The 14,280-nt window shown below is 35.6% G+C and overlaps 1 protein-coding gene across 1 annotated transcript in view; it reads right to left on the bottom strand.

Moving 5' to 3' along the window:
- SBF2 (SET binding factor 2) overlaps window positions 1-14,280 on the bottom strand; it is a gene marked incomplete at its 5' end in the record, with an annotated part of 228,924 nt that overhangs the window by 153,496 nt on the left and 61,148 nt on the right. The window contains one exon of the mRNA XM_082485054.1: window positions 12,546-12,683. Within this exon, the coding sequence (XP_082341180.1) occupies window positions 12,546-12,683 (138 nt within the window). The remainder of the gene's footprint in view (window positions 1-12,545; window positions 12,684-14,280) is intronic.

The raw sequence follows: 14,280 nt of genomic DNA, 5'->3' as shown, positions 1-14,280 counted from the left end.
ATTTCATCTTTCTTTATCCCCTTTCTCATCTAAGGAAAAATATTCTCTAATCAAAACTAAAAAAATAACAGTTGTTTTGTTGTTGTTTTTTTTTCAATACATTTTTATTTCATAAATATAGCATTCAGTTTACAACTACATTAAGAAGAATTAGACCTTAAGGAAAACCTTGCTAACAATACATAAACTGAAAGATGAATTTAAATTGGTTAAATGAGAAGATAATACTGCTATTTAATTTTATTTTTTTAAATCTAGTTGATAATTATAGTTTTTCTTTTGCACTTATATTGGTTGGAAAAAGATGATAATGGTATACTGCTCTGGGGCTTCGCTCCCATCTAGATTGTTGGCTAGCAGCCCTTCATACTACAGTAGAACAGACTAAGAATTTTCTTAATTTCAATTAAAAAGTGAAAGAGATTCGGGTTTTTTTTTTATTTCCCTCTTTTTATTTCTACATACAGACAGGCTTTGAAAACAGCTGAGATGAGAAAATATGTACCACTAGAGAGCAAACCAGTGTTCCAGATGCTTAAAGATCTATTTAGTTTAAAAGGTGACACACATTTAAAATCTAATTCAGAAATATCTGTGCCTTTAGACTGGAAACAAATGAATGTGGTTTTAACAGATTTTTATCAGATTAATAAAGTTCTGAAAAACTCTTCAGTAGGCTAAGGAATAGGTAACAGAGATTGATCTAACTGTATTAATGAAAGGAACTGTATGATGACCTGTGATCATACATGATTTCACCATGGCCCCCTGTAATTATACCCGTGTTTGACTGAAGCCCATCAGGGTCCTGTTCCCTCCCTGCCCAACACAGAAACCTCTTTTCTTCTGCATCTTGACTTGCTTTCTAAAGTTATAAGGAGAATATAGTGCAGAGATCTGTAAACTATGGCTGCCTCAAGCCCACAGAACAGTTTGTCTACGGAATCTACCAGATAATACTACAATTATTAGTATGTTCATTACAGAACTTCTTAACCACAAAATCACCCAGCTAACACTAACTGTCTTTGCAGAACTCTTCATTGTGAGGGTTCCTTGTTCACATACATATGATTGTGACAGTCTGGGCATCTGAAACACGGAAGGTACATAGGAGTCTCTTTGTTTTTTAAAAAACTGCCTATTTTCTTCTAGCTCCCACTGCACCTTTTGGAGAAACAGCATTGCCAAACTGTTAAATTTAGATATTTCTTAAAGAAATTTTAAATCGTCAGACTTCAAACTGTCACAAAAACATAGGTACAACATCAGAGTAATGAATGTTAACACTTATGTCCCATAAGATCAAAAAACGGATAGAAAAAAATCAAGATAATGAATTTTAAAACTAGATACAGAATTACAGTCTTAAAATTTTAAAATACAATTAAACAAGCATTACTTATTGTGTAAATAGACGATGGTTGAGGATGTATCATAAGTTTACACAGAAAAATCTTATCTGGTTTTACAGCAGGGTGTTTGGTTTGTTTACTTGTCTTCTCCCCCCCCCCCCCCCCTTTTTCCTGCATAAATAATATCCAATAAACAAACTCAGAAAATGGTGAAACTTCTTTTGAAAGACATACAATGATATGACGCAATTTCATTTTCTCAACTTGTTTGCTATAGCTGTAAAGTGGCCTCTTAAGAGACTGGCCAAAAAACATGTATGTCCTGTATATGTAAAGCAGACCAATATTTTCTTAAACTCCTTTTTTTTCCCCCATGAATTTTGATGAAAGTACACAGCCACATCTACACTAAAAATGCACATATATAAAAATCCTGACAGAATATAGTAATGAGTTTTATAGGTTCTTACATAAATGAGAACACAGAAGTAGAGAGAGCATGAGTGGACATATTTCAACTGTTTGCCTTTCTTCTTGCATCATGAGAAGTATCCATTTATCATATTTGTGACCTAAAGTGATGGGGTAAACTGGAATGTACAATAACCAACTAATTGAACTAATGGCATCACTTTATAGTTTATGAACTTGGTCAGTAAAAGCGACTGAATTAATAAATGATTTTGTGCAGGCATTTGAAAAAAAATTCACAAAATAATAAAAGTTCACATGACCAAATTAAAAAAAAAAAAACAGAATCAGCATTAACCCTCTGACTGATAACCAATAGTTTGGAGAAATTAACTGTGATCAGCACTGTTTATCATCATTCTGCTATTTACTTGTTTGCTTGTTTTCTGAGAACAATTTGTTCCTCAGTTTAGCCAAGGGATGTATATGGCATTAAGCCCAAGTTAGACAAATTCAGACTAATTATTCAAGCATTTTTTCATAAGGAAGGTAACTGACAACTGGAGTTACCTACCAACTGATCAGGCATGATGTCCCGGATCCACAGTCTAGGAAAAGGTTTAGTATATTTTTAATAGATGCAGTTAAAATCGAATACCTGTGGGCTTGATACATGTATTATTAAATAAGGTATTGCTTTTCCTTAAATTGGTGTCCTTTTGCTTTAAAACTCTCTCTACGTTTATGAAAAGTGTAAGAACAACCGGGCACAGTTTGCAGCATTTTATCAAGTATATTGTGATGAGGGAAGAGTTTGAAAGCTTGGTATTAGAAGAAAATTTCACGTATTAACCAAAGAATAATTTTAGTAACAAAATATGGCATATTTTCCTCAAATAAATTGGTGTCGTTCACGAGCGAAAATTTTCTTAAAACTGAAGTGTGCATTACATGTTTTCTTTGAATGCTACACACGGTACTGTGGTAAAATGATTTATACATTCTAATGGAGCAAGCGATGAGCAGTCACATAGCTCTCCCAAGTCAGTACCCACGCCAGTCTACCCAGGGAGAAGTTAAAGGGAATGTAATGAACACTGCGAATCTATGAAAGCAACAATACAGAGGCCACAGGCTTAGCTTAACAACATGACTGATACCATTCGAAAACTTCATCCATCTCCTGGTTCTTCAGTATGCACTATACACGCTACTCAGTAAACCTTAAGCAGGTACAAAGATTAATATCAAGTAGTCCTGCAACATTTTCTGCCCAATGCATTTTGTTTGCTTTAGATCACAAATACATATACAGAGTTTAAAATTATGAGGTTTAGATGACATCTTGTAAGGCCAAGAATGGCGTAAGTGTTTAGTTTCCACGCTTAGCATCAAAGAAGTGTATGTAAGAAAGACATTTCATTGGAGCTATTTTGTGTGCTGGCTTGCCAAAACAGAAGTAGTAACACTGCATGAAACATGACAAGAGCTCAGCCAATAAAACCGATAGCAAAACTCTTAGAAAGTCCTCTGCATCACGTCATTTTCTTATTGGTTAGTTTTACTCTTTATATACTTTTTACTACTGACATCAATAATCTCACATAGAAACCGGGCACCTGAAAATCAGACCAAAACCCAAGACACTCAAACCAAAGTAAACTGTTTTTTTCACAGTAAGTCCTAAGGAAGAACAACAAAAACAACTGCCACCACAATCAGAACGCTAACTGAAAAATGTTCAAAGCAAACAAATGGTGGTAGCTCTTCACGCAGCAGTTAAATAACTTATGAAACTCTCTTGCTACAGAATAGTAGTAATAAGAATACACACAGGGTCATCGAATGACTGGACAAGTTAATGAAATTCACAGAGGTTACTAAACATGCACCAGGCATACTTGGTTCAGTTGGTCCTTGCACTGTAGAGGTAGAGGAGGGACCACTCATGAAGATATTATGGATGTCATGTTCCTCTGCTGTCCTCTAGACATTCACTCCTAAGCATCCACAGAGCCAAAATACTATGCAAGATGGCTCTTCTTTCTGACACGAAATGGTACATGTTCTTCCAAGCATTTAATGTAACATATTTGAATGAATCTTATGCAATGATATAGCTTCACAATATTATTTAGATTATAAACCAGTGTAACTTTTCCAGTATATTATTATATTCAGTATTCACTGGTAGCTAACAGCTTCAAGAACTCATTAATTCTCTTTTGATATGCAAATCACACACACAAAAAGTACTAATGCAGGTTTAAGCCTAAGCCAGACAGTTTATTAAATACAGGAGAAAAAAAAAAAATCAATTAAGTGATTAGAGACTTATTTTTTATTCCCTTAATTCTTTTCTCTCTGACCAAAGAAACATCAAAACCCCCATACGTATACAAATCTAAACCAGAAATTGACTTAACTTCATTCATGGTGTCACACTTGGCCTCAGGTACGTGGAATAGAGAAGAAAAATAATTACAGCATCCACATAACAAGCAAGTAGCTCTTTGTAGCTATGAATTCCTTTAATTTCCTGTAGATTTATGTCTAAGTTAAAAACATTTGTGGATTACCTGATGTCTGATAAGGGTTGATCTCACCCTCCAAGTTTTCCCTCATGTGGCAGTGGGCTACGAAACATACCTTTCTGCTTCCCACCCACCCGCTTTCATAAAAGCTCCTGCAAGTACAAATTCCCTACTGTCAGTCACATTTGGCTGACGCTAGATGTCTTTAAAATGTTGCATGTGGAAAATCAGCTCATAAACAGAAAATTTTCATGTAAGCCTCAATTTCCGCGTCAGAAATTATGTTAAAACTTTTAGTAGAAAAAAGGTGACTGATTTCTGCTACTTCAGTGAAAACCTACAGCTCATTTAAAGGCAACACTTGTGGCAGCCAAGAAAACAAATGACAGCAGTCAAATTTATTCATATTAACCTTTTCTTTTTTTTAGTAAACAGCGATATTCATTGCTCTGATCAAGCCATCAGACTTGATGTTTTTTTTCTTTAACTTGTATGAATCTAATTTTGCCACAACCACCAGATTATTTTAAGATGTCAGCTCTGCTTCTAAATATGGACGTATAATTTAAAAATAATGATCTAGCAAAAATCTGCATTAGGAACCGAAGTAAATTTTTGTAGGTGAAAATGACCTACCAATATAGTCGAAAAAAATTGTCCCTACCACTGAATGTAGTTGATATTAAGGGACTTACACCACTTGAAAACACATTAGGCACTTGCTTCATCAACATGCAGCTAAATTATCGCACACATGAACCTTAACTATCCCTCCTCTCCTGTCTTTTCACCCCCCATCTTCAGAACTTGGACATGTCCATCTTAATACTTGCATTTGTATGCTCAAATCTGCCATTTGTCAAATCTCCAACACTGAAGCAACTCTGAACTGTTATCCAAGACTAGCGGCTGTCCATCCAGTCCTCACTTACACTGGCCCTGCCTGCCCCTAGTTGGATCACTACGGCCTCCCAGGTCTTTGATCCATCTCTGGATGGTTCAGCAGCTCTATGAATTGGCTTTGCTAGAGATGCCACCCATTTTCAGACATGAGGATAATCCAGGCATGCCAACCATACATCTCAACTCCGGGGGCATACACTACTGAAAAGTCAGTGCATTTAGTTCTGATTAACACTGAGCGGAGGAAAATGAGGCTCATCTTCATGTCAGAGTGAGGAAAACCAGTTTAAACTGAGGTACTAATAGGAAAGTTAGAAAACACAAAGCATTAGATGTAGCTTTACCGTTCTGAAGGTGGAAGCTGGCGGGCGTTATTTGAAACTCGAAGGAAATCAAATGTGAACAGAAAGTGAAATTAGAATTCTACTTTTATTAATTCATTCAGTCCTAGAGAGAGAAAGAACGTCTCTAATTACAAAACTTTCACTTTAGTACTTCATTATAACTGTCAAAACCAGTTTGTTGTATGCAAAATTTTGCACCGAAATTGTGCCAAGTTCAGCAAGCCCATTTTTTTTCTACTAACTGCTCAGCAAAGAAGATTTAGAGACTACGCATTATTTCTTATGTTAAGAAAAATTATCTGAAGTTTGCTTTAGTAATCTCGTGCCAATTGCTCATTTGGGATGGATCTCTTTCTCTCCATGTGACTTGGTCTCTGTTGGTGTTATTTGCAGCCAAATACACTCTTAGCTGGTTTATTAACAATCAAAGGCCAAAAACCATTCAGCATCAATTCATTTTATTTACTTTTCAGATTATACAAACGCATGTATCCAATAAATTCTAACACATGTACAAAAGTTAAAATAAACTTAGCTGACCGCCTCCAGAAGACAAATTTGCATCCTGCCTGCAATCTGCCGTACTGAACTAAAACCACAGGTGAATAGACCCACTTCATGGCTTGTCTACGCGCACAGAATATTACAACTGCAGCTAAGCTTATACTGGAATAATTACACCAGCATAAAAGTCGATTTGATAATTTCAAAACAGGATAATAAACTGTAGTAATCTATCAACTGAAAAATTCTATCAACTGAAAAAGGACCAAAGATAGAAAATTACGTGAAGATTGTAAACTTATCAAATAGAGTAACCTCAAGTCTCTGTAACAGGTCAGCTCATTCAGTCCCTAACTACTGCTCACACTTCAGAGTACTCATCTATGATAATAAGGAGTTTCTACTGCACCTTCCAGCATTACACAGTTTACACCACCAGCACCTATTAGATGTTTACCATTCAATGCACCTCACTTGGAAAGCTCCAGAAGATGTTTACATGCATTATCATCTAAACACACTGAAAGAACTTTGGAACAAAAGTAGTCCGGTACCTACGCGTTCCAGCTTTCAGTCCAGCTTATGCAGCCATAGGCCAAAGCGTAGTTCTGGAGTAGGCCATTAGGCTATGCACACCCTGGAAGACCTGGGAAGTCCAAGGTAATGCCTATGCAGCTGCCTTATAAATGCTGAAATTCCACAGGGCAATAATCAATAGCATTAAGTAACTGCACTCAACGTGTTAACTTTAGCACTGAAGAATGTTAAAGAACTACAGTAACAAGTCTTTAGTAAGAACTATGCACACGCAAATAGTAATTGCAGAGCTCAGAGTTTACTAAATCTTTCTGAATTTTCCCTAAGGCAGCAAACTTGCTCAATGGATTCTACCCTTTCAAGCTTTACACACCTCATCTAAGGTGAGGAGACTGTGGACACCTAAGCAATGTAAGCAGAACAAACAGCAAAAACTAAATTAACTCAAGGAAGCTGGTAGTTCATACCCTATTTTAACTCGGTCATAACGGGTTTTATATAATATAGAACAGTACATGGAAGTACACCAAGGCAAAATTTTACATGCACAGATTTTTTGCTGTTTAATTAAAATACACTCAGTTAATTCCTTTAAATTGTATATGGACAAACGTGTTAAGAGACTTTCAATGAACTGAAGAATTAGTATTAACTACTGTTTGAAAGTCAGATAAATTACCTGATTGCTACCGACAAAGAAAAGTCTCTGCTTAAACTATAGTATCCCCCTATCCTGGGAGTTGAGACTTGGGGCCACTTTGCACACACAGCACAGGAATAAAGAGGAAAAGGAGACCTTTACCCAAAACAAGCTTTTGCAGCTGCAATAGCATGAGTTCAAACTGGGGATGCGTGTGCATGTGTGTGAATGCATGAGCCAGGGGATAAACAGGACAGGAGAAACTACTGCCAGAGTTATTAGGAAGATGGAAATATGCTTTCCTCTGTACAACTGTTCTCACCTTAACTTTAAATTCTGGGCTAGAGAGGACCTTAAATGTATAAAAGGACATTAAAAATACAAGTCCATTTCTTATAATATAGAAAACTAGCCGCAACTTTCCCTTTACACAGGAGCAGAAAGAAAATAAGGCATTAATTAAATCTCTGTATGCTCTCATACCATCCGTTTTTTCAGCAGATTTAGAAAGATGATGGTGTAATATAATAAACGTTATTTTAAAAATCGGGTGTTTTCTCCACAAAATGTGTTTTGGGGCACTGGCTCTAAGAGGTCACTTTCAGAACAAATTTAACATTTGGGATATTCACAAAAGGTTATTAAATTTCATCTAAAGAATAATATGCTAATATAATATCCAAGGGGGGATCAGATTTCACACTTCAAAAAGGGTACAACTGAAATGAATGTTCTCATCCTCTGCTAAAAACCAAATGTCAGTGACTCATCAAGCGGCATATGCTTTGACACAGTAGGATCACCAACTCTCCAGTCCAAGCATAAAAATTAAAACTTTATGAAGCATGAAGTCATTTTGTTGGCAGTTTTTCCCTTGACTCAGGAAATATTTGCAAATGTTGTGAATCTGCCATTTTATGGTTTGGGATTTTTACAATTTCTTTTTCCTCTTTTTGCAAGGGGAGCAGAGAGAGGAAGAAAACATGAATGGCAGGAAATGGGCGACTTGTGAATTATTACTTACGTGCATTTTCCAGAATGATATACTTAATCTTACCAACTTTGTGATCACAATGTTTTAATGTACACATGCTTAAGACAACACACAAGAATGATACAATCTTTTAGTAAGATTGTTGTAAACAAATGTTTGGAGGTTTGTGCTGATCTCATTGAGCAGATTTTCCATAATGCAAGAAATGCAGTTGCACAGGCTCAGTTACTGGCATAAATCACTCTCTAATTTGTTGATGGTGGGGTTAGGGAGAGAGGATAAATTTTTTTCAAAGTGCAAAGCAACATACAATTTGACCATTAAGTTCCCAAATAATGTGAGTCAACATTTTTTTAAAAAAGATTCTATCTATGGTGCTCTTCCAAGCATTGTTAGTATAAATTCTAACTGCGTAATTCATAAGAAGCACAGCTGAGGTCAGTAGAAGTATCTGCTGAGTCAAAAGTATTAAATCAAGTCTCTGTGTGCTAAGTGGTAACATCCAGAAATTGCTGTTAGAAATAAGAACCTCATTTTAGCAAACAGCGTATACACCACACAGTTATACACATATATATAATATGGATTTTTTGATGGCTCATAAAGTTACACACACAGAGTAACTGAGTTTTATGAGTGAATTCTGTAGATGTAAGTTATGTTTTTTCTGAATACCCCTTTGGCTGCTCAACAGCTCCTGGCTTCAGTTGCCAGAAAAACAAGATAAGTAGACTATTTTTTTTAGTTGATAGGACACGGTTTTCTTCAAATCAATGAGATTTCAAGCAGATTTCAAAGCAATAAAATCTGAAGTCCACAGCAACAATCAAAATACAGTAATGGGGGGTGGGGGGGAGACAGACAGGACCCAACCAAACAAAAAAAAACATTTTCAAGGCACTGTGAGGGAAAAGGAAATAGGGATGTTTTGACTTATTCTCCTCCTCCTAATTCCTGTAGATACACGCAAGTCAGCATGGCATCCAGCTTTATTTACTAGAGCATCTAAATGGCGCCTTAAGCCAGACAGAAACATGGATCAGACCAAGCATGTACTGGAGAGATAAAAAGCTAGAAGGAGAAACCAGTGCAGTATCTCAGATTTCTTCACACTTTCTATTGGTAGGAACTTGAGGTGAGAGAGAAATCTTGCACATTGAACTGCTCTGAAACATGCTAAGGAAGTCTTTAAGTGACACCAGTTTTACCATTGTTAATTCGTTATTAGACTGCCTCTAGTAGTCTAGTCACATTCCAGACTTTAGGCTCTTGTTAAGGTAAAACTTTCAAATGCTTCATTTTAATCTCAGATGAGGAACATTTCCTTATATAGCTTTAACAAATGTTACTGGGACAATTAAGCGAGACTAGCATCGTAAAACAGAACAATTCATGAAGGATTACATGGCAAAGCTGTATCACCTACATTCAGAGCACCAATTGAGTTCTATTCCCACATTTAATGGAATATCATGTGTTCACCTTCCCTGTGAGTACAGATATGGAGTATTAATCAGACTAAACATAACATCTATCTTTTGGATATATTATCACAACTTTATGAGACCTGATCGCCAATCAAACTGACCAGCATCCCTACAGATAATAATTTCTGGGTCAGTTCAGACTGACAGTACTGCAACAATGCAAAGCGTGATTCATAGACGTCAACAAATAAAGTAGTATTTTATTTTCTATCCAGGGGTGGGAAATTGAAAATAGGCCATCAGCTGATTACTAGAGCCTGTACTTTTCTCTAGAAAACTTGTTATGACGTGCAACTGCCAAGAGATTAAACTAAAACCAGGGCTTTCAGAGATACAAGGGAAAACACTTTTTTCTTGCAGCTGTATAACTTCTACACTTGCTATGTTAATCTTGCACCCAAGGTTATCACTGGTACCACCTAGATACACCATGTGAGTACAATCTCCTTACTGTTCAGGTAGCATTTATTTACAAGTTATCCTGTAACAAAGAGCCAAAACAGGAATGAAGGTAACTGGAATGACAGAAGTATCCTTCTCAGACCCACCTTGATCGATTGTGTCAAACAGGTTCTTGTATTATTATGCAGGAAGCTCAAAAAAGGTCCAATAGTTCTCTTCGAGCATTCACAAGCTGATAAATAAGTTTGTTTTCAATTTGCAGTTTAATTAACCACAGAAACTCCAAGTGGTTGATTCCAGATTTTGTGAAGATGATTCCACCACCAAGCCAAACATCTAATTGGTTCTAGCTGAATTCCAACCAATCTCATTTATCAGCAAGGTTTACCTGGTGAAGGCTACTCGTAAAGAAGTAACCCCTCTTTTTTTGAAATTTAATCTTACTTTTGTCTTAGGGAGTTATACCATTCAGTAAAGAAAACCACCATGAACTGTATTTAACTGTGAAAAGTACTGTCCAGCTTTCATTTCAAGTCCTGGACACTATGTTTCATGGACTGTTTAATGAGGCATGCATCTGAATGGTTAAATCAATATTACTTTCATAGCCCAACACTTCATAAGCTTATGTTTCATTACGGATTGTACATGTGCTGAATTCTTGTCTAATGACAATGTAACAGGGCACGTTCAGTTATTCTCTTTGAGTTTTAGAAAGAAACAGGAAGTTTGGCTATAAACAATGCAGTCATAGAATAAATTTCACCACAGCAAGTTCATCTGAAAAATATGCATTCTTTACAACATAGCCAGGAATGGCATTATGAGAACCAACATCCTGCTGCACTCAGTTCTGGCGTTTGGTTGGGTTTGTGGGTTTTTGTGTGTGTGTGTGTTTTTTTTTAATTTTTTATTTTTGTATTAATACCTAAGCAATATAAGAAAAAAAAAAAAACTTTTAGCTAATACTGGATGTTTTGGGATGAGCATTTCTTGAAAGATGTGGATAGTGAATCAAAAGCAGCTGCTAGAAACCACAGGATAAACAACAAGTTTGCTAAATTTAGTATACATTATGAAATACATAAAGTGGAGGAAGAGTCAGCCTTTGTAAATTTTTATCAGTTGGGAAAGAATTACTATAGAATATTTCACTCTTTACTTATAAAATCAAGGAAATAAAGGAAAGATGATAAACATTAAATAATAACATTTTTTAACAGGAAGATGTCAGCTGATCTACACTAAAATTGAAGACTAAAATACATCTACTTTTTTGGGTGCATTTCTGCTTTTAACTCCTTTTAATAATCTACAAAAATATCCACCTAAACTGTAGCACTAATGAAATAGGAATAACTATTATTCTCTGACTTCCAATTGCACCTCAAAAAAGCACAATATTATTATTACTATGCCACATCTTTTAATTATTCTACAAGTAGGGTAACATTTCAACTCTAGTACTAAATAAAAAAATTATTAAAAGCATTTTCTTAAAATAATAATGTTACAGTTCTTCACTAACACAGCAAAAAACTTACTTAGCCATCTAGTTAATCTTAACTAATTTTAATATACTTAATGCCAAGGTTTTACTTGTTTTTTAATTTTCATGTGGGAAGGAAAATATTTCAAAACATAACAATGAGAGTCCGCAATTACAGATTGGATGAGGTTTTCCCTAGGTTCTAGCTTCTAAAGATTCCAAGTATTATGTCATAGCAGAGATTCTGTGAAGTACTTTAAATCAAATAGGAAACAAAATGTCTATTTTTGAAAGACTGAGGTTGCCTAAAAATAATTAAATGCACGTTTAAAAACAAACCCTGCCAAGTAGCTGACACCCAAAATCTGACCTACCTAAAAACTGAAGAATTATTCTATCAGTTTTAAAATCTTGCCATTTACACCCACACAAATCTTGCCAATAAATGCACTTGCAGAAATATGTATACAGCTTACAGCATACCTCTACACATTTGTCCTGTGCTGGCCTGATAGAGGTGGCCAGCAGAGGGAGCAGAAGTTAATAAACCTTTTTCCTAGAACAAAGATGAGAATCATTTATGCTGTGTCAAACACGGAAGTAAATGAAAGGAACACCATCTTAGCTATCCCATTAACAACAACAACAAAAAAATAAAACAACCAAAAGGAAAAGAATCTCAAACACCACATGTGGTGGAGAAAAAGAAAGTCTATGAAAAGTTTATCAATGTTTTTTTTTTTCCACAAAGCGGATAAAATACCAAACACAAATAAGTACGTTGAGCTTTACCTTTGTGCAAAAATACATGCATTTCTGTATGACAGAAAAATAAATCCATACCAGGAACAGCAAAATATTTTCTAAAGTTGTCCTCTATAACATTAATCTGTTGTTTCCAGACACCTTTTTCTGCATTTTTGTTACTTATTGTAAAGTTTTTACCTGCAGGTTAATCTCTGCTTCGTAGAAAGTTAAGCAAGAACAGTAGTGCCTCTCTGAGTCTATATCAGTCAAAACCACCACAAAGAACGTTGGCTGTTTTCTCTCTTTCGAAAGTTGCCATCCTCCAGGCTGGCAAAACTAATGAAACAAGAAAAAAAAAAAAAAAAAGAAAAAGAGGCATATAGTTAAGCAGCAATATCAGTTAAGAAATACAAAAAATATTTTTAAACAATATAAAAGAAAATTATCTGAAACAAGCAGTTCATTTCATTTACAGTGAACATATGCAGGGTTGCAAAATTTGGAGAAAATGGAGAAGACCCAGTAGGCCTTGGAGTTGGTCCGACTGATATAAATCTAGCTCTACAGACACAAAGGGAGATATGAAAAACTATGAACCGAAGATGCGTTCTTTTGAATTCAGTATTCAAGATCATCTTTGCAAGGTTTAACCGGCAATAACAGGAATAAATCGACATGCTACGCAGGTTTCATTTGGATAACACGTTAGAATTTGAAGCTAAAATTGTTGTCTTGGAATGTCTCTACATTTTTAATTTCTCCACTTCTCGATTAATTTATCTAATCAAAGATAGGTATTCCACTTACACCTACCTACAAAGTTATTCAATACTTACTCCTACAAAAGACTATTTATAGAGCAATATTTTTCATCCATTTATGGATTACCTCTCTAAACTTCACTGTAAACATTTGAAATTTTGTAAGAGGCCATACCATAGCAGCAATATAAGCTTTGCCACCCCTGTGAAAAATATGTTCAAGTTTCGTGACTTCTTAAGTCTCAGGGACAAAGAAAATCACTTGCTTCTCAAAGAGGCTGCAGTTCTCCAAATAATTCATATGTACTTAGAATACAACGTGTTTTCAAGCTCTTGCAGCAATGAGCAGACTAAATATGTGCAATACTTAAAACATGCACCAAATAAGCCTGAATCCTTTCAGTATTTGTTCCTTCAAGCTGACCAGGGCTGTAGCAGTGCAAGTCACCAGAACCGAAGACAGCAACACTGACCTCAGAACAGAGATGCACAAGCAGCACGAACAAAAAGAGAACTACAGCTCAAAAGCAAAGGGAAAAGTGTATGGTTTTTCTTCTTTTTTAAATGACTAGAGCACAACATCGGTTAATTCCCAGTAATGGAAGAGTGTGCTGAAATTCAGAAGTTAGTTTGCTGAAGATTCTTGACCTGGCCTTTATGGAATTTTGTATTCGCTGTTTCTTTTACTTAAGGCTGAAGTCGCATACACAAAAAATTCACAAGTACATTATTATTAGCAGAATTATAAACTTAGAATTTACACAGGGCAAAGGTAACAGCCCCTGTATGTATTAGGAATAATAATTAACAAAAAAAAAAAAAAAACAAACATTTCTAGAACTGTTAAACAATACAGATACCAAAGGAATCAGAGAGATAGGTCAAAATCTCATGTTTCCAGCAATTGCTTCTTTCCCCTGGACAGCTGCTAAAAACTGAAAGAGCATGAAGAGCAAGTTGTAAACAAACATTTACTACAGATTCATCCTTAGAACCTCTACAATAAAACCTGGGTAGTCTTAGGTGAACAGCAGTTAAAACTCTGCCTCTGATATACAGTTTATTTTATGGCCCTGGGAAAATCTTCAAAACCAAAGTTTTCTCATGTTACATTCTTCATATTCTAGATAGTCAGCTTAACACATCTGAGCCTGTATCCTTAGAAGTGCTAA

Source organism: Vanellus vanellus, assembly GCF_965231255.1.
Source record: "Vanellus vanellus genome assembly, chromosome: 6".
NCBI classification, from domain to species: domain Eukaryota; kingdom Metazoa; phylum Chordata; class Aves; order Charadriiformes; family Charadriidae; genus Vanellus; species Vanellus vanellus.
The sequence above is the reverse complement of the archived record's forward strand: the minus strand, read 5'-3'. Positions and strand labels throughout refer to the sequence as shown.